The 20,925-nt window shown below is 34.9% G+C and overlaps 1 protein-coding gene across 1 annotated transcript in view; it reads left to right on the top strand.

The window, feature by feature from the left end:
* Positions 1-20,344, top strand: part of PRKX (protein kinase cAMP-dependent X-linked catalytic subunit) — a gene marked incomplete at both ends in the record, with an annotated part of 51,010 nt that extends 30,666 nt beyond the window's left edge. The window contains 6 exons of the mRNA XM_079537644.1: positions 2,024-2,287; positions 7,475-7,594; positions 12,531-12,626; positions 16,192-16,249; positions 17,069-17,146; positions 20,219-20,344. Of these exons, the coding sequence (XP_079393770.1) occupies positions 2,024-2,287; positions 7,475-7,594; positions 12,531-12,626; positions 16,192-16,249; positions 17,069-17,146; positions 20,219-20,344 (742 nt within the window). The remainder of the gene's footprint in view (positions 1-2,023; positions 2,288-7,474; positions 7,595-12,530; positions 12,627-16,191; positions 16,250-17,068; positions 17,147-20,218) is intronic.
* Positions 20,345-20,925: the final 581 nt, after the last annotated feature.

The following is a 20,925-nucleotide window of genomic DNA, read 5'->3' as shown; positions in this document are numbered from 1 at the left end:
ACAGAGGATCTTTATCAGTTTGCAAGCAGAGAAGTTCATTATCTACTGTACTCTTAAGCATTTTTTGGGGGGGGGAAATGCTTATGTTCTTGGAGAGCTGTTCATTGGAGACTCATAGTCAATCTTTATTGATACATTTGAGTGAATTATCATAATTCAGTGGGTTCAGCAGTTCATATGGTACTGTGATTTTAACATGAATCTTGACATTTCAAGAAAACTAGAATTAATAAATCTAATCTCTCAGCAGTCTTATTTTCTTGGTTGTCCTGTCAGTATCAAGAAAGAATATCTTATTGAGGAAAAGTCATTCTTTGGTTTGGAAACTTGGTTTGCTGTTTATCTTTCTTATCTTTCTTGCTTATCTGTCTTTCTAGACTTACTAGCTTGATTAGGAACCAACAAATAAAAAATACTTGATCTTTTGGATTTTTTGATACTACAGGAGAGTTAATAGAAGCTGAAATAACTTTCATTCTTCTGCCAACAGAGTGCATGGAGATACAGTGTTCTTTTTTTACTGTTACTGTAATAGGGATATTTGTTTGTTTAAAAATAGTAAAATATTCTTCTAGGCATTATCAAATACTGATTTTTTTTTTTTTTTTTTTTTTAATTATTATGTTGCATTTGGATATGTGGTGTATGACTTCATTAATGTGGGTAGAAGAAAAACAGCTTAGCTCAGGGGAATGTGAGACAGAAGATTCTGTATTCTATATAAAAGTATTTGCAAACCATGTGGAGTTATTTTCTTCATCCTTGACTGTTCTTTATTGCACTTAATGAGAGAATGTATCACAGTATTTCTTAAAGAATTCATAAAATTTCTTAAAGACAACAATCTGAACAAAAGAAGGTTCTCAGTAGGTTAATACTGAGACACAGAAATGAAAGAATGCTGGTATTTTTTACTTTTCTGTTATTTTTGTTAAAGATAGAAGAGAAAGCATTGTGATCTTATGCTTATTTACTAACTTCATTTCTGTTGAGGTTCTATGTTTTTATATAGGAAGGAATAAGCAAAGGGAAGGAGAGCACTCTGGTGTCCTCTCTGTGAATATATTGACAAAAATATATTTATGAAAGCAGCTTATGCTCTTCCCCCCACATTACTTTGGCAGTATTAGATTAAATAAAATACAGCTGTGAGAATTGTTGGGTCTTAGCAGACTAGCAGTATATGAAATCAGTTATTAGGTGCTTAGCAGATACTTGTTTTGTAAAAGGCAAAGGAATCTATCAGTTTCCTGTTTAAAGTGTTTGCTGTGCACATTCTGAACTATCTGTTATTACTTTTCATGTTAAGTCTACTACTTAAACAGCTGTTAGATAGTCCTAGATTCTTTGGGTTTTACTGGTTGCGCAGTAGTAACCATAAATAGGTAGGTTGATCTACAAGTAATGCCTCCTGTACATTTCCATGGAAACTACAGCAGATACAAAGAGCACAGTAACACTACTTAATAGAGCAAATTCTCGGCTACAGAACAGTACTTTTCAACATTGTCGCTACCATTAGCTGTGCATTTTTACCAGTGGTGAACCAAAGCCTGCGTGCCATGCTCATGAAAGTCTGTACAAGCAGAAGTGACCCACTGTTGCTACTGCTGGAATGCACCACCTCACTGTACTCACATCCACTGTTTGGTCTTTGTAAGCATTCGTAAAGAGCATCAATGGGTGCCATTTTTTCCGCATGGAGGAATTCAGTTCCACACCTTTGCTCATCTACACTTGCATGTGAGACACCGTTTTGTCAGACTGCCTCCCTGCTGCCGTTGTTCACACAACAAATTCTAATGGGATACTGGTGGAAAGGTTCAGCCTCTACTGCCATACTACCAACAGCCACCTCTGATGTCATGGGCCAACATGTTAAAACAGAAGGCATTACTTTCAGAGCAACCCTTGTATATTATCTGCATACTTGGGGCAAAAGAATTCAGTTTACAGAAACTTAATTCTGAAGCAAATTACTGAGATAATTTGTTTATTCAGTAAAATAATTTTTTTATTACAGATTCTGGACCTACCACGATGAACGTTTTTTATACATGTTAATGGAATATGTACCAGGAGGAGAACTTTTTAGTTACCTGCGCAACATGGGGCGTTTCAACAACAGCACAGGACTGTTTTATTCAACAGAAATTATTTGTGCAATAGAATACCTGCACTCCAAAGAAATAGTTTACAGAGACTTAAAGCCTGAAAATATATTACTAGACAAAGAAGGACATATCAAGCTTACTGATTTTGGATTTGCTAAAAAATTGGTGGATAGGTAAGTACACTTTTACTGTTTAACATACAAAAATTAGAGTTGGAAAAGTTTGATTTCAGAGCTAAGCATTTCACAAATGTCAAGTCACATAATAAAAAGAAAGTGGGCTTTCTTGAAATCACTGCAACACCTTAGGCTTAATTAGGAGCAGTATCACAGGTGAGCAACTGTAGGAAAATATTTTTATATGCATACATTTGTGTATTTGGGTTTTCATTAGTCCTTTTGTAAAAAGAAACTTCAGTAGTGTAAAATGATGAGAGAATGTTTGATCTCTGTGTTGATACGTTGAATAGGATACAGTCTTCTAGACAAGTTAAATTACTAAATGCTTTGTAACTGCTGCTTCCTTCGGATTTCTTTTTAAAGACATTTTTGGAGATGTAGTAATATTTTTAAGCTGGACACTGTTTTCATAACCTTGTTGTTAAAATGAAACTAATATGTAGGGGCCAGGTTCAGCAAAAATAATTTATTTAACTGATTTCTACAGTACTGTAATCCCTTTTACTAGCATTATGTAAACATTTTGGCAACGTGTAGTTTTCTCTATTATTTCTCTGTTCTCTCTGTTCAAACTACTCTTCCAGAATTACGCGTGTTTTTAAAAAAAAAAAAAAGTGAGAAAAAAGTGTTATTAGATTGAACATAAGGGAAAAATAAATAGCTGTCAAGTTAGAAAATTTGCCTTTGTGAGGTTTGATATCATACCTAGTGCTGTCTCTTTAGAGACCCTATCCAGTTGTTCTAGATGAGGTAAATGGATGATTCTAGTTGAGTTAAATAGTTAATCATCTTCTCACTCACCTATTAGCTGCTACTTTTCCTACAGTTCGTGTGGGGGAGCTTTTCCACAGCATGTGGGGGAAGTCTAAAGGAATGTTTTGAAATAAAGGAACTGTGAGAGCTACTTTTAACATATCTCTTAGTGTATAAAAGTCAGATGGGACAGATTAAATCATGTTACAGTGGTCATAAAGGTTGCTTCCTGTGTGCTACAGGCTTCCGGTGCTGTGTTTTCTCAGCACAGTAGAATGCTAGGCAGAAATAAATACACCTGTTCACCCTTGGAATTAAAAGTTCTTTTTTAAATCCATAATGTTTTAGTACCTGCACATTTGCTTGAATTCAGTTCCTAGTGAGCTAACAGATTTATACAGATTGACATAAAAAAAAAACAAATTCTGATGTAAGTTGGAGCCTCTCTTAGTAAGATATCTTTGTACTAATTTTTATTCCCTCCTTTTTAGATGTAGATGCTGCCACTTAGTGGTTATTCCTAATTTGGATTTCTGTGGATTGAAGATAGGTCAGGAGTAACCGGTCCTATCACATGATAGTTCAAATGAAAGTTTATCTTTCAAACTGAAAGATGAATCTATAAGAGTCAATTTGTTTCAATACATTTTAAGAAGTATTACTGTGCATGTAAATGTATGACAGCTAGTAGAAAATACAGAGCACAGTTGGATGGAGTGAGGACTTTTTCATGCAGTCTTTTTTTTTTTTTTTTTTTTTTTTGTAACTGCATGCTATTCCTCCCACAAAATCATTTGCACAGTATTGGTTTTGTCACTGTAAAAATACATATTGAATACATATTGTTAAAAACAAAAGAAAGAACAACAAAAAACACACCCCAGCTATCCACTTACACGCTCCAGTTGATTATGGTTATTTTGTTTTATAGACTATTTTTGTTTTGTAGACTATTGTGTATAGTAAACGTCTAGATCAATACAACATCTCTGCATGTGAACCTTGTGAGTCTATATATGTGTATATTATCATGAAAATGAAGAGAATTTTTGTTTTTTTTAAACAAGTGAAGATGTTCCTAAAGGATGGAAGACATGATTTGTGAAATAAATTATAACATAAATTGTTGTCTGCACGAAGCCTGAATAGTTGCATGTTCTTGATGTACATTACTTCACATAAATGATTCTGTAGTACTTAATTTGAGGTTTTCTAGACACACACTTCTCTCTTCCCATTATGGTGCACAAAGAAATAAAGTTTTCTATCTACAGTTTAAAAAAAAGAAAAACAACTGTAGGGCAGAATAAGTCACTGTTACTGTTAGGGTATAGGAAAGATTTGCTTTGAGCTTTATAGTTGTTGTGATTATAGACATTAATTTTTATGAAAGGGCATACCACTACTCAGGAATAAATACATCAAGTAAACATATTTCTGATTGTTCTCACAATTTTTTATGTGATATTTTAGAGGAATGTACAAAAGTAAAGTTCACAGATTTGCATTTTTATGCACGTTTTACTTAGTTTTCTGAAATTTTCAAGAAAAAATAGGTTTGTTTTTAATGGAATGTTGTTTACTGTTAATCTTATATTCCTCAGCGTAAATCCCATTAAAAAAAAAGAAAAAAAAAAAAGAAAAAAAAAGTAATAATGTAAGTGGTTAAGTTTAAAGCATTTTGCTACACTTCTTCACTCTTCCTTGAAGTGGTTCTGCCTCACAGCAGTTCTTCATAGTGGACTTGAACAGAGAAAACAAAGGCAAGATGCAGCAAGTCTTGTTCTTATGTAATTGTCTTGTGCGTCACTGTAGAAGCAAGAATATCCTGCAAAACAAACGTTTGAGGGCTGGAAACAAAGCCATCTCCATTGAATTTAATTATGGAGAAACTTCCAGAAGGCAACACGAAAAAGGATGTTACTTATCTCTGGATCCTGTGTGAGAAGATTTGCACGGACAACAGAGATGGAGGCTAAATAATGTAGAACAATACAATATAGTAACCAGCTTCTTCAAATGAGACTGTTAACAAGTCTGACAGATGCTATTTGATGGCTTATCTTTGTTATGAGAGTATATTTAGTTTGATTTCCTGATTTTAAAATTACACGTTCAATATTATCAATTACTGATTACCTGCTTATTAGCTCTTACCCTGAAAACCACTAGCAGTGAAAATTTTGAAGCAATTGGAAGGATCTGGACCATTCTTTTTTTATACTCTATAATTTTTGTCCAAGAAAATGGCATCTGGAGGCTCAGATGAAATACAAGTGCTGCTCTGAAAGTAATGCCTCCTGTTTTATTATGTTGACCCACAATGTCAGAAATGGATGTTGGTGGTATGGTACCAGAAGTTGATCTTTCCCACCAACATTCTGTTACATTTCCTTGCCACGTGACAGATGGCAGTAGAGGATAGTCTGTCGAAATGGCAGCTGACATGGAGGTGTAGATGAAGTAAAGATGTGGAACAGAATTCTTCCGTGCAGAATAAAAAATAGCACCCATTCCTGTTCTTCAGCTTTTGCTGAATGTCAGTGGGGACCAAACAGTGAATGAAAGGACAGAGAGGCAGCAGGTGGTGCATTCCAGCAGTGGCACCAGCAATAGTGGTTCACCTCCACTGGTGCAGACTTATATGAGCACAGCATGCAAGCTCTTGTTCATCACTGGCAAAAATGCAGAGAAAATGGTTGTGACTTTGTTGAAAAGTAGTGTTTTGTAGCTGATAATTTGCTCTGTCAAATAGCGTTATTGTACTTTTTGTTTTGGTTGTAGTTCTCGTAAAAATAAATAGGAGGCTTTACTTTCAAAGCAGCCTGCATAATAATCAAAATAATACTTTATACATTTTCCAGAATACAGAGTGGTTTGTTACTTGACCATCGAGAGTACGTAAGTCATGATCATGTGGTACAAATACACAACTTGTGAAGACACCAATTACTGGTAGCTGTTTACTTGCAGGATGGGCTAAATAAACATAAATAAAAGTTTATATACTGGATTGTAATACAATGTCTTAAATTTTAGGAGGAGAGTGGGTCATAATCTTTTCTTTTAATGATAAATAGGCATTATCTTGGCAACTGCTAGGTGGCAGCAGTGCGTAAATAGTGCTGTATGCAGGAATTTTCTTGAATGCTGTTGATTTAGAAAGTCAGTTTATATTTTCCGTCAATTTAAATTATGCCCTCCATTTGTCGTTAAAAATTGAAGATTTATTCTTACACCAATGAACGTGGCTTCAATAGTATGTACAGTGTATCAGTAACATGCTCAGTTTAGCTGTGGAGTTATTTGCATTTGCTGTTTTAAAATTAGGCCTAAAGAAATTCAACTCCTTGCATCTTGGATTTTTGAAAATTATGACTGGTTATACAGCTTGTCTAATCCTAATTCCTAATATTTTAGGAATAACAATATTTTTTTAAAGCTCCGATTAAAGTAGTTCTGCAATCTTAGAAAAGCATTTTATTTAACCTTCTAAACAAAAGATAAACCAAAAATGCTGATATATTGAGATGCCGTAATAAAAATTTTGAACATTTCCTTCTGGTTGTGAAGAAGGTAGTTTAAATTAAGTAGAAAAATGGAAGGAAAAGAAAATAGGGAAGTTGAAAGATGTATATATGGCTTTTTAAAGGTGATTGCTATTCATATTAATGTGTTCATTACCACTTTTCCTTGGAGAAAAATCATATTGCATTATCAGAGTTTCTTTTTTTTCTATGGCCTGTGTTTAAAAATAAGTTGTGATGTGAAGCCAGGCAAATTCTGCACAAATGTTTGTACAAATAAAAGTTCCTGCATAGCTTGCTCTGAAAGTAATGCTTCCTATTTCCTTTCATGGAAATTACAATAACTACAAAGAGCACAGTAGTGCTATTTGATAGAACAAATTCTCAGCTACAAAACAATAGATTTCACCATAGTCACCACCATTAGCTATGCATTTTTGCCAGCGATGAACAACAGCCTGCGTGCCACACTCGTTAAAATCTGCATGGCCATCTGGAACATGAGTTATCTTTCACATTGCCGTTGCCACTGCTGGGCCTGTCAAATGTCTGCAGCTTACAGGGTGAAAACTGCTGTTAATGATCTCAAAACAACATGTAGCCTAATGGGCATTGTACCACGCTAGCAGGCAGAAGGCTGAGTTTACTGGTGTCTCTTGCAGCCAAGCAGTTTCTTAATTTCCATATTTTTATTTATATGCCAGGTGAACTGGATCATGATACAGCAGTCTTCTGAGATCTGTAGAGGTCTTCCTTTTCTTTTATTCCTATATGTAATAAGTAATGCAGACACATCTTGAATGTTTCCTGTTTGTTTGTTTGGTTTTTTTTTAATTGTAATTTTAGTTCCAATTCAGTCTAATTTTATTATTGTATTTTATGTTTTCTGTTTTCCTCCCAGAACATGGACACTTTGTGGCACTCCTGAATACCTTGCACCAGAAGTCATACAAAGCAAAGGTCATGGGAGAGCTGTGGATTGGTGGGCCCTGGGAATTCTTATATTTGAGATGTTGTCAGGGTAAGTGATAGTGATTAATATATCACAGTAATACTGTGTCAAAAATAAGGTTATGATTCTTTACTAGTTCTGTTTGTGATACTCTGAAGATCAGATTTGGGTTAAGTTTGTTATTAATATACCAATTTTCAATTTTTTGTCTTTGAAGACAAAAATCATGGTGCTGTATTACAAACAAACAAACAAACAGAAAACTACCATTACTGGCAGGGTATTTGTGGGAGAGGAAATTACCCTTTTTAGGTAATTCCTTTTAGTATCTTAAGTACTTTTGTTTAGTAGCTGGTTTTTTCCTAATCTCTTCTGGACAAGAGTTCCGTTAAAGTTGGCATTTTTATATGCAAAACCATAAAAAGATGGAGACAGTGAATACTGTTTTTCTCTGAAACTTCTGTAACCAGTTTCTAGCATAGCAAAATAACAGTTGCAGTGAGAACTTAAGTCTGTTAATAGATAGATGGAAAACAGGAAGACATATGTCAGTGCAGTTTGGTTTTCTTTAAACCAAAGCAAATAGGGAAAAGTTTAAACAGTCTATTTGATAATCCATTTTCTCAAATGTTATTTCTGGTGTCTTGAAATTTCTTGAAATTTCTTTTTTCACAGAAGATAAAAATTGAAATGAGATTTTTCTCAGCATTAATATGAATAACTGCTTCTTACTCTAAGCATTAGGCAGATAAAAGTAATTCCTGACTTTGCTCTGATTTAAAAAACATATTTGTATTTTCAGTAAAATAAATAACAGGGCTAGAGAGAAAGTGAATTTGTGCATGTGTACAAACAAGGCATCCATATGCTTCTCCTCACTTTTAAAAAATGTTTAAAATCAGGTTTGTCATTGTTGCTGTCATAGAGTAAGTACAGATAAAAGCTATGTTTTCGTAGCTTACAAAGAAACTGTATTTCAATAAGTGTTTGTTAGAACGACTTCTTAGAATATCAGTCCCAGTGCGCTCAATGCCTTCTCACAGGCTGAGCATGCATCAGGTTGTCATTATGGCCTTTCGTTCTGAATCTTCAGCCCCATAGAGAAGAGTGAAAACAAAAACTTCCTTCCCTGGATTTGATCTTCCTTTTCTGTGACGTGCCATTAGCTCAGGGCTGTGGTGCTTGAACAAAAAAATTGATTGCATGAGCAGACTGTCAGTGGCTCGTTGCTTCAGAGCTTCAGTATACAGTGAATGTTTGATGTGAATGAGCCCACCCAGTGCTATCCACATTGTGTCTGAGGACAATGCTGCAGCCCACTGCTTGGTTTCTTAAAGTCCTGAAGATCTGAATATGCATTTGCTGTGGAGCTCAAGGCAGAAAAAGCATAGAAATGTGCTAGGAGTTTCCTACTGACACAGGCAAGGTTGGCTGACTCATCTAACAAAAAGTATTTGATATAGGCTAATCTGTATCAGGCTTCATAGCTACCTGTATGGGTGGGATTCTCTTCTTACTTCTCAGAGGGATGAATGAAAGGAACAAGATTCCCAACAGTCCTTTTGCTGTTATTCTGTCTTAGACAGCATGAGGATAAAAGTGTCTGGGGCAATAACGTTAGCTCAGATGTTACCATCTCCCGGTGGTCATCTGAGTGATTTAACTTCCTTCCACGGGATTTGGTGGGGGACCCCTGAAGTGCAAATCTGGCAGTTTTCCCTTTTTTTCATAGCTCAGGTAGCATAGTAGCGGAAATGGTTTCCTAAGTTAATGTAGTGAATGCAGGTGATATTCAAGCACGATCTATTCTGTGGAGTCAGTGAGATCTCAAGACTCGAGAACATTGAACTATGACTGTTGCATGTTCTGCTGAAATATAACGGGTATATATTTAACATAATGGGTGCAGCTGCAGTCATTTCTAGCTGTAGGATTTTCTGTGACCTGACATTGTGTGATGAGGTTTTGGTTCCCTCAAGCTTAATAGGAATATTTCAGCTATTGAGACTCTTAACTAATAGAGATAAATGATGTGTTTTCTAAAAGACAACTGAGATCTTGCATTGGCTGATTGACAAAGCAGCTGCTGTCGGCAAGTGGTTTTGTAACAGTCTGTCTTTTACTACAGTATTTCTGATTTAGTAAAAGTATTTGTGTTTAAATGCTCTCCATAACAATGTACACATGCTTCATTTCTTTAGTGTTTGTTTGGGGTCTCAGTCCACGTCTGATTGTTCTAAAATTCTGAGGTTTGTGGTCAGGGGGTTCAGGGGAGCAGAGACTGTGTTGTCCGTCTTTTATTTAAAACAAAATGTTACCACACAGAGTAAATGCTTTTAGCATTTTATCAGCTTTTCACTATTGTTGGCAGTAGCAATGTTTTAAAGTACTTTTCCTCATCAGCTCAAGATATGGCTTGATACTTACTATCAAGGCTTTTAAATGCAAAAAATAGTCATAAGAGGTTTTGTTTTGTCTTTTAACCCCTTAAAATTCAACAAAGAGTTAAGAAGCAGGACAGTTATTTGAAAGTGAACAAAAATTGACTTCAAGGCTAAGTTACTATGTGCAAGTAAATGACTTGTGACATTTGGTAGTTATTTCCTGAAGTTACTCTCTGGACCCCAAAAGCAATTGAAAAGAATAGGGAGATGTGTGTGTTAGGAAATGATCTCTCTAAAAACAAACAAAATAAACCACACTTTCCTGTTCTTCAGTGTCTTATTTCACTAACTCAGTCCCTGGTGGCCCATGGAATTCAGGTTCTGCACATTCTAGGTTTAAGGCAAAGTCCTGATTAGGTTTTAGATAATAAAATATGGGAAGGAAAAAGAACACAGAAAACCAAGATTATTGATGTCAGTTTTTTTAAGCTAATCTGAGCAATCTAAATAAAGTGGCAATAGAAGAAAATAGAAATTAAAAGATTTATGTATGTTGAGTGATTGTGTTCTGTTACAGTCTACCACAGAGGAAAACTTACTTGTTATTTAACATATTACTCGTGTTAGATGATTGTCATCAGAAATATAATTAACTGAATTTTCTCATTTAATGAGAACTATGAGGTTTTTTTCTGTTGTTTTGGCTTTTCTGTTGTTTTTCTGTTGTTTTGTGACTACATGACAGAATCATACAATCATTTGAGTTGGAACTGATCTTTAAAAATCACCTATTCCAACTCTCCTGCAATGAACAGGGACACCACAGCTAGATGAGGCTGCTCACAGCCTAGTCCAGCCTGACGTTGAATGTCGTGGTGTCTGCCACTTTTCTGGGCAACCTGTTCCACTGCTTCACTATCCTTATCATAAAAAAGCCTATTCCTTGTATCCAGTCTATATCTCCCCTCTTTTAGTTTGAAGCCATTTTCTTTTGTCCTATCACAACAGACCTTTCATACTTGGTCTATCATTTATAGGTAGATAGTGATTTCTGCCTACAGTTTCTTATGTCTGACTTGCTTTTCCCTTGACATTTCACAACACCTCTTCTTCAGTGTTAAAATGATCTGTTATTTTTGAGACCATTGTCAATGCCATTGTTACGCATCAGTTAGCAAAAGGAATGGTTTGCAGCTGTTGTCCTATATACAGAGAATTTTTAGCTTTTTTTCAGTTGTTGGAAAAAAGGCAGCTGTTTATATTTGCTTTGTGGTGTGAAGACGGTTTGAAGCTCAAGGGGTTTTTTGTTGATTTAGAGCTTCCAGCACAGTATTTGTGCTGTTGTGTTAAAATTCCATGCTATGTGTTGCAGATTGACCATTTGCGTGTAGTATCAAGTCATTTGTTTTTTGATCAAGAAAAGCTTTCACCTCAAATCTCATATTGCGGTACAGTTCACATATACTTTAAGCAATGCTGCCATTAAATTTTTATATACCCAAACATAATTTAAAAGAATAATTGAAAGATAACATAGTAATGTAGAATTTTCAAATTAGGAAAGCACAAAGCAAACTTAACATGCACAGATACATAGAAACACATACAAGTTCCTGATTCTTCTTAACACCTCAGCAGTGTATAGAACATTTGGAGATGGAGGAGAAAAATATCCTGTATTACATACCAATCTGCTTACTGTAGCTTAAGTCTTCTAGAAAGTAATTACAAAGTGTTAAGAAAATGTGAAAACATTTTAAGTGTTGAGGCTGTTGTAACAGTATTTGAGATTTTGAATAACATCTGTATTAATTATATCCAGTTTCTATTTTGTAAATGATTTGAGGTAGAAGCATAAGAGCAGTGTTGTGTTACAGAAGTCAAGGTGGGACAGATCAGTGAATGAATAGTTATTCCATTCCCCTAAAATATTTCCTGTGGTAATTTTTAAAATGATGACTATGAAAACCTCTTGGCACTTGGTCAAAGCTGAATTTGCCTGTTGTACGGAAGTACCTACACTCTGAGCCTCTTGCAGTAATTTGGGTCTGTCATATACTGGTAAGGGAAGCACATCAGAAAATTTTCTCAAATCTTAGCATGGATAACAGACTGGAAGCAGTCTCTCTGATAGCTCACAACTTTATGGAGAATTCTATAGAAAATAAGTGTAGAATTTTAATTGTATCTTGATTTCCTCGTCATTAAATCTATGCTTTATCTGTCCCAATGCAGAAAAGAGAGCTACACTTTAAGAGACTTGGGTTCTGAACAGTCTGAACAATTTTTCTCCTTCAGACCTTGTCTCACAAACCCTGTACTTAAACTAAAGAAGTACAGTAAATAACTGAACTGGACTATCTTGTTTGTATGTAGGGCCTGTGACAGTTTGGATAGAAACTAGTCAGTGGTTACAGGACAAATTTTTTTGCAATGGCAGCATCAATATGACTTGATAATTTATTTACCAAGTTAGTATTTGATTGATGATGTCCTACCAAAAAGAACCACCTAATCACTTTGGGGAGATTACTATAACATCATAATATTTGCAAGATTCTTCTTTTCTTTCTTTTTTTTTTTTTTTCCCTAACCTCTATAAATTTGTTGTGTTAAAATAGGTTTCCTCCATTTTTTGATGACAATCCATTTGGCATATACCAGAAGATTCTTGCTGGCAAAATAGATTTCCCACGGCATTTGGATTTATATGTAAAGTAAGTCTGTGACTCCCAACCTTGTCTTTTATATTCCAATTTCCTTCTGAGCATTCTTTCTGAAAGTATCTTCATAGATTATTGTAATTTTCTAAAACACTAAGTTGGAAAATATTTTAGATTGCCTTTACTTTTGCACTCAAAGGAAAACTGTATGTGTGATAGACTTCAGGCAGGTGATACAGTTGTTATATACTATCTGCCTTTCATACTTTCCTGCATATATTGGAATATTAAATGCCTTCCTGCATTGTGCAAAGCTTATTGGTGCTAGCATGGTGTGGGAGAAGAAGAAAAGAGAACTATGAGGAGATACTTTAGCATGCATAAAAATTAGGAGGACACTGTACTGTTCCTTTGTGTAAGTACCACTTATATCACTCTTTACATAACTACTTGAACTCTGATACTTCTGAAGTTCCAGTGTGAAATGGCTCTTCAAATAGGGGAGTCCCAGTTCAATGTGCAATCTTAAATATGCATGTCTGTTTTCTATTCATAATATTTTTCAATTATTACAGGTGGGTAGCAGATAAATGCTTCTTTTCTCCTATTCCAAAATTCCTTCATTGAAAGTTCTGTCACTGAAATAATTGCTAATAAATTTTAGAATTTCTAAAGTGCAATTGTAAACATAGGTTTGCAGAGATGTAGAGATGATTGCATGAGTGAGGGCAGGAAGTTGTTCTTACATACCCAGGTTAATCTGTCAGGGTATTTTGAAGTGACCTGTAGAAATGGCATTTGCTTAATGTCGACACTAGTTTGATAGATAAAACGCTGTATGGCATATATAACAAAATCTGTCCAACTTTATCTGAACATTCATTAATTATCCTGCAAAGCTACTAGTTCGGGGAGAAATTTTTAAGCCTTCTCTGAATCATCAGGTTCACTGAATCAAATCTGTCTATGTCTGGTTACGCTCATTAGTGTCTCTCATTCATGTCTATTTTTAAGAGTGTTTCATCACTATCTTGAAGTGGTTTCTAACTAGGTAGTCTCCTCCAGTCTTCCTAGTCCAGTCTATCTTAGGAAAGAGAGTGTACATTTTCAGTGTGCGTATTATGTGTATTAAAGTATTAAAACATGACCAGAGCTGAATAGCTCAAATTTAGGGTATTTGGGTAGGTTGAGTTAGCATAGAGTATCTAGCAGCTCTTGAAAGCATTTGAAAGTAGAGGTGTTGTTAGTTTGTGCTTGTATTTAATGGTCACTGGCAAGCACTTACCTCTACTATCCAGAAGACACCTGATGCTGTAAGTTTCCTAGTTATGTTATTAAGCATGTATATGCAGGTTTTGCTCTTCAGTCTAGACATGAATTGCAGGATACATTAATCAGCATACTTGCTGATACACCTCTTTGCCAGTTTTTGTTATCCAGATGTTCTTTCAGCTTGTGCTTGGCAGTTCATTCCCATTACATTCCTGCCTTTAAGGGGCCTTGTGGGATTCTGGTTTGGACTTTCTTCCTTTCACACTTCAGTTTTGAGTGATCTCATCCATTGATTTCACCTGCTTTCCTGCACCAAGTTGTTAGCGTAATTTATGTCTTGTTGCAGCAACTTCCCTTATTTTAAATCATAATATGAAGAATAGGTAGTCTCACATCCTTGCACCATTTTCTTAAAGCACTTGCTAAGATTGTTTTGTTCTACTAACACAGTCTGCTTTCTTACTTATCTCCCTTTTGCTTTCGTTATCTTCTTCCTAGCAGTTGGTATCTCAGAAAGGAAGAGGAGTATTGTGTCCTATCTGACATGTCCATCAAAGTATTGGTGTTACACTGTGTTTGTAACAATTGAATTATAAGTCTTTGCTCTTAGGCAGCAAAACTTTTCTTCTGTTTTTGTAAACTTTTCTTGCAAAGACAATTTTGGAAAATGCCAAATGAAACATCAGTGCTCCAGGAATCTAGAAAGTTCTGGAAACATGAAGAATCTCATTCTTCATGTACATACAGCAGTACATCAACAGATTCTAACGTGATGATTTCTAAACTTTTCTTGAGAAACTACAAAGTAAAGAAGCACTCAACTGTCAGTTGATTCAAATTAATAGGCATTTGTTCTACTGACTGCAGCATTTGTTCATTTTTTTGTGATAATACACATCACTGAGTTTCGCTATGCTTTTCTAATATCAGTTTTTGAAGCTAACAAATAATGATCTTTTGAATGTTTTCTAGTTATACTGGAAGAGTAAACTCCATGATTTCACTTTGGCTGTATATCCTATGTCTCTTATTTTGGTTTTCTGGATTTCTTTTCAGTTCTACTCAGCTGAAAAGATTGTTTATAGCCACTTATGTAGCCTTCTCTGTGAAGAACTGGAAGGAAGCATTTCACTGAAGGTCACTGTAAAAGGAATCAATTGCTTTATTTAATATAATCCAAACAATGACTGTCTGAAACTATCATGAGAGTTTAAAAAAATGATTTCTGCCTTCTTTATTCTCCTTTTATCTGGCAATTGAATATTTTTCCAGTTTAGTTTTTGAATTGTATCCTGCCAAATACAACAGCTTTAGAAACAGTCCAGCACATTCACTTGTGAGTTCATGTATTCTTTGTGCGTACACTTTTGTGATTCCTAGGATACATGACACAATATTGTTTTTGTTTTGGAATAGTAAGTGTTTGAACCAAGGGTAGAAAGAGACAGGTATGCTATGTTTCCTTTTTTTTTTTTTTTTTTTTTCCTGTAAATCAGCTTGCTTAACCTTCTGCAAGGTTAATAAGTCTAAATTGGCCATATTCTGTAGACCTTTAGCATTTCATGCAATATTGGAACCTTCAAGTCTGTTGAGACTGCAGAAACAAGAGAGGTGGTTCAATTGTTCTTACCTTTCATTGGAAGTTTGTGAAAGAAGAATGATATGTAGTACAGTAATAATTGACATACAAATTAACTGCTTCAAATATATGAAGATAGATTTTCTCCCAACTTGTAAGTAATCAATTGTACTCATTAAATTATGCTCACTTAGTTTTATGTTGTTTGGCACTTAGAAAGCACTTTGCTCTTAAAACACAAATTCTTTGTGTCTCTGAATGTATTTTCGTCTTTTAAAAGGTCGATGTAGCTTTATGTAGAGTTGCTCAGTGATGTAGAATCACAGAGGAAAGTTTTCATTTTCACTGAAATGAAAGAGCTTGCAGATCTTACTAGTTTTATAAAGATGAGTAGTTCTTCCATGGTTTCCCCGAATACTTAGCTGTCACAGGATTTAAATTTGAATGTATGAAATTGAGGGTGTGACTTCATCTGTATTTTATGTATAAACTAGGGTTGTGTTCTGCCAAATAGATTTGAGATCAATTTTGATACTCAGAAAGCCCAGGAAAGTACAACAATGCATAGAAAGATAGTTCTACTTGGGGAGAAGGAAAGAAGAGAAAAAAATGACTCTTAACTCTTCTGAAATGCAAAATAAATGAATGGATAAATTGTACACAGTGTTAACTTGCCAAAGTGATGTAAGTTCTTATTCTACAGCATTTGTATGGAAGTCAAACATGTATTGCTTCTGTTGAACAGAGAACACATATTCTTTATTGCAGAGACCTTATTAAGAAGCTACTTGTGGTTGACAGGACAAGGCGATTAGGAAATATGAAGGTCAGTATAAAATGTTAGATGTAATGCACAAGGTGAAAGAATTCTACAGAAGAGACTTAAGAATAGTTTTTAGTTTTATAAGCATGAGTTTGAATTACGTTTCCAAATGTGTCTTCTGTTGTACAGTTCTAAATGAAAAGTTTAACTCTGTGTTTCTGCAAGTCGTGCTCATATTGTTATCCGCCTCTTCTCAAAAGTAAAAAAAAAAAATAATAATAATAATAATGTTTTTTTCCTTATGTACTTAACTGAAATCAAGCCAACCAAGAGAAAGTAATCACTACAAAACACTGAAATGAAAAAATAAATGGTTTTACATATATAAATATTCTTATGACAGTACTCAGGACTTCTTGCTGTCAGTATGAAATGTCTGTAACGTTTGATAAAGGTATTTCCTAGTACTGTCTTCTAATTTACACTCCACCACCCTACAGTTAATTTTTTTTATTAGTGTGAGAATTAGAAAGCAGATCTGAATAAGAGTCATTCTTTAAAGCTCTGGAGTAAACTGAATTAAACAAAACTGCAGTGAATGGCATTGAGGATATTTTAAGTTTAATTTTCATCTATCTTGTGTAAGAGGAATGCTAAAAATAAATTAATAAATTGGACTTACTGCTGGAACTCAGGATCTGCTAGGGAAATAACACCTATAAATTTATCCTGTAGAATCTTTTATTGATTATCTCCTGAAAAAATGATATAAGGTTAAATAAACCACTAGGGTTTTTTTATGGCATAGTTCTTATGGTGAAATACATGTCTTGGCGTTCATATCCAATTATTAAATGTTTTGTTTTTCTTTGTTTTTTAAAGAATGGAGCAGATGATGTGAAGAGACATCGATGGTTCAGGTCTATAGACTGGGATGCTGTACCTCAAAGGAGATTAAAGGTGCCTTCTGAAAAATACTGTATAGGATATGTCAATGAGAAGTTACTGTTCATTTGAACTGTTCTGTTGAAACTTTTTTGTTGTGTGTGTATGTCTTCATGTGTGTATGAGTATCTGAGTATTTGTATCCATCAATAATTATACTTTTCCTTTTCCTCTGCAAATTTAATTTACTTGAATGTCTATTGACATATCATGTGCGATACACTTTGAATCTTGAAAATGAATAGTCAATTTTAAAAAGCCTGCTTTGTTTTGCTGGAGTCTGGTGATTAACATTACATGCAATAAGCTTCAGCTTTCATTTATAGGTCTTTGTAAGTAACTACTGTTGTAGGATTGAAAGAGTGTTGGTGTGGGGTTACCTTTGTTTATGTCTCGTATTTGTGGGAATATTTTCTCTTTTTTTCTGCCAAGTTCAACTCAGGTAAATGCTTTAATAAAATATAAAGCATATGGGAGTAGGAAAAAGATAAGAGGTGAGAAAGAAGGATTTATGAATGTAATTCTAACATAAGTTTTAACAGCACTGAATTCTAGTATTATGTGAGTGAGGGCAGATGTTTGCAAAAGCTATCAACACTGTAAAATGCTTTTTAAAGCACTTTGGAAGTAAACCCTTCTTTCTTTCCTCAAAGTTCTAACTGGAACAGTTTCTCACAGAAGTGATCTTCAATAACATAGATAGCCATCTGCAGTCAGTCAAGTACTAATTTAATGTTTGGATTTACATTTATTTGCACGGCTTTTTACAGTGAATTTCTAACTAGATAATTTGGGGAAAACAGATAAGAGGTGAAAACACTCATGAGGTATTTTTGTAAACAACATCCTAATGTAATGCTGTAGGCAGTTTTTTTCTGTATTTGATGTTGGGATTACAACACCTAATTGACACCTAATTTATCTACAGGTGTTACAACAAAGGCACATTTTTCATATTACCTACTGTAAATTCTGATCACGCAGAAATCACAGATGGGAATATAAAATCGTAACAAATTTTGACTCTGGTTTACAAGGATTTTTATTACTAAATAAATAGCAAATAGTATTAAAAAGGTGAATGTTAGTCTCAGATCCAAGCACCCTTCATGCAGCATTATAATTAAGAAAAAACTCACTGGCATTCGGGTGATGAATTTGAAATTTTGTTTCTTATTCTTACTGATGATTGCATTGAACTTTAGAAGATGAGGATGAGATCCTACTTAATTATTCTTCAAAGCAAAGGCATAAGTTGGGTCAGAAATTTGCTTTGTGGTTCTGCTTCTAAAAGTAACTATTTCGATAACCTTAGTCTTGTATCTACTGATGAAGAGATGGAAAACATGACATAGTACATGCATTTTTCCTCTAAAACGTATGAGTTGTTCTGCTGTACAAGTGGGCATTGAATCACAGTTCTGAAATGATCTTAAATGTCAATATTTTGCAAATAACATTAAATGGTGGGAGAGAGAACATAGTTTTGTTAATGTGAATTCCTCTCTCTGCTTCTGTATTACATAACAAAACTTGTTTCCCTGATAGTTTGTGTCCAGGGAAGCAGGGCTATCAGACATTCCCTCTCATGGATCAAATAGCTCTGATTTTTCTTGAAGACCCATTTTCCATGAGCCTTGAGGCTCTTTGACATTTTGAAAGCAAGATCAGAATAAAGCAGGTTTTGGTCCAGGCTACATCTTCCCTTGTCTTTAGCTGTAGCATTTTGGCAGTCTTCAGTCAGTTTGGGTAGCTTGTCTCTGCATAGGAAGTTTTGAAAGTACATTTTCAAGTTCTTTTTGCAGTTTGGGAACATTGGAGGATAGAGATTATGAAAGACTGTAACCTGGAGGTGTGCTGCATACCTGTGTCTGCCACGCACAGCTCTCTGGAACTCTGCATTAAACACTAAATCACAGGAGCTGAGCTTTTGGAGCAAAGAAGGTTGTTCCCATATTCGAAAGAATCTGTGCAGTATTCTGGGGCTGCCATATTGCCAAAACAAGGTTTTGTTTTTGATTGAAGTGTGGAGGTACTGTCTGTAAGGACTTTTCCTTCCAGCTGGAAACTTGGTAATGCCATTTTTCTAAGCCTGAAATTTCAAATCAGATCTCAGAGCCAATGGCAGCCTTTATCAGGAAATGGAGAACAACATTGTGCTTTGTAGTTCTTTTTGTGCTGTAACTTTCTTTGGCCTATTTGGTGTTCTTTAGGTATTCTTAAACTAGAGCAGTATATTTGGTATGCTGATACTTAAGGTCACTATACCACTAAGAAGGGGATAGAAATGAAGGTCACATGAGTAAAGAAATGTTTTTGCTACCTGTAACTGATTAAATGTTTCAGAAAGAAGGTTTCTCACATTCCTGTGTCCAGAAGGGCAGAGTAATCTCAGCACTAAACTAAAAGAAAATAGGAAAAAAAACCTATGAACTGGAAATCCAAAGGATCTTATGAGGAAAGAGGTAGAAAACAATTATTTCTCATTGGACTTCCAACTTTCATAAAATCCAAAGATCCATTTGTGTTAAGATACTTTTACAGACATTCTTGTGAAAATCAGTTTTTTACAGTGCAGCAGCTTCATTACTTGCTGCCTAGAAAAAGGCGTAGTAGATCGTGTGAGGCACATACAGGTTAGTCATTTCAGCCTCTTCAAATGCAGCCAATCTGTTTTGAAAGCAGAAGGCTTTTTTTTCTTCAATTACAAAGCAATTACCTGCCCTGCTATCATGACTTTATCTTAGTTGAAAGGGATCTGATGATGATTATGCTGCTGCTTGCCAGTTGGCCAAAGAGTGAAAGATGAGGAGAGTGGCAGAGTCCTCTATAACAGAACATGCCTGGAAGCCTAACTGAAATAATCTTGTGCAGTAGTTAATTTCCATTTGTAAAGTATCTGGAGCTTGAATGCTAAACAAATGGATATCTGTGTTACGGTTTTTTTTTTTAACTTCAGACAAAGCTTTGGAACATGTATGTGTTGCCATAGTCTTTTCTCTCTCAACATCAGTCAATATTGGTGAAAAAGGTGAAATTCTGTAAATTCTTTTTGTACTAACTTTTTTTTGTACTTATGCTCACTAGCCTCCTATCGTGCCGAAAGTATCCAATGATGGAGATACTTCCAATTTTGAAGCTTATCCTGAAGATGACTGGAATAAAATGCCTCCAGTACCCCCTAAAGATCTAGAAATTTTCAAGAACTTCTGAATGCAACATCTGCAATGGACAAGGTACGTTTACAGGGCCAGGAATCCTCTTCAAAGGTTGCAGGTTGGGGAGAGCCTTGTGCAGAAACTATGTCTTCTGATTCATAACAGTGATTAATTCTTCCATACAGGTCTTGAAACCAACATGAATTGGCCACAGCAATGTATGGTATAAAGTAAAATTGATAATTGATATATTTTAAAGCAGGCTTACTGAATGATAGAGGTATGCTACAGGCTTTGTTCTGTAGTGATTCTTATCCAAGCATATGGATATTTAAGCTTTCAATCTTAACTTTTTAAATTGAGTGTGAGAAGCAAATATGTAGATTGATTTGACAAATAACAACGTTCACTTCTTAACTCCAAGATTTTTGTATTAAGAGTAAATGCTTTAGTTCAAGGAACAGGATTGTCAGTTTAATTCTATACCTCGAATTATGTTTTAGTACTATGAAAGACTGAAAACTGACATTGAATTCACGTGTTCTGCCTTGTTTTTTTAATTCTTTTTTTCATTGTTTTTTTGCCCTAGAAACTGGAAAGAAAGTGAAGTGAAGAGCAAGTCTGAAGAAAAAATTA

The sequence above is a fragment of the Tetrao urogallus genome, assembly GCF_951394365.1.
Source record: "Tetrao urogallus genome assembly, chromosome: 1".
Classification (NCBI taxonomy): Eukaryota; Metazoa; Chordata; class Aves; order Galliformes; family Phasianidae; genus Tetrao; species Tetrao urogallus.
Note: the sequence above shows the minus strand (reverse complement) of the source record. Positions and strands in the feature narration are given on the sequence as shown.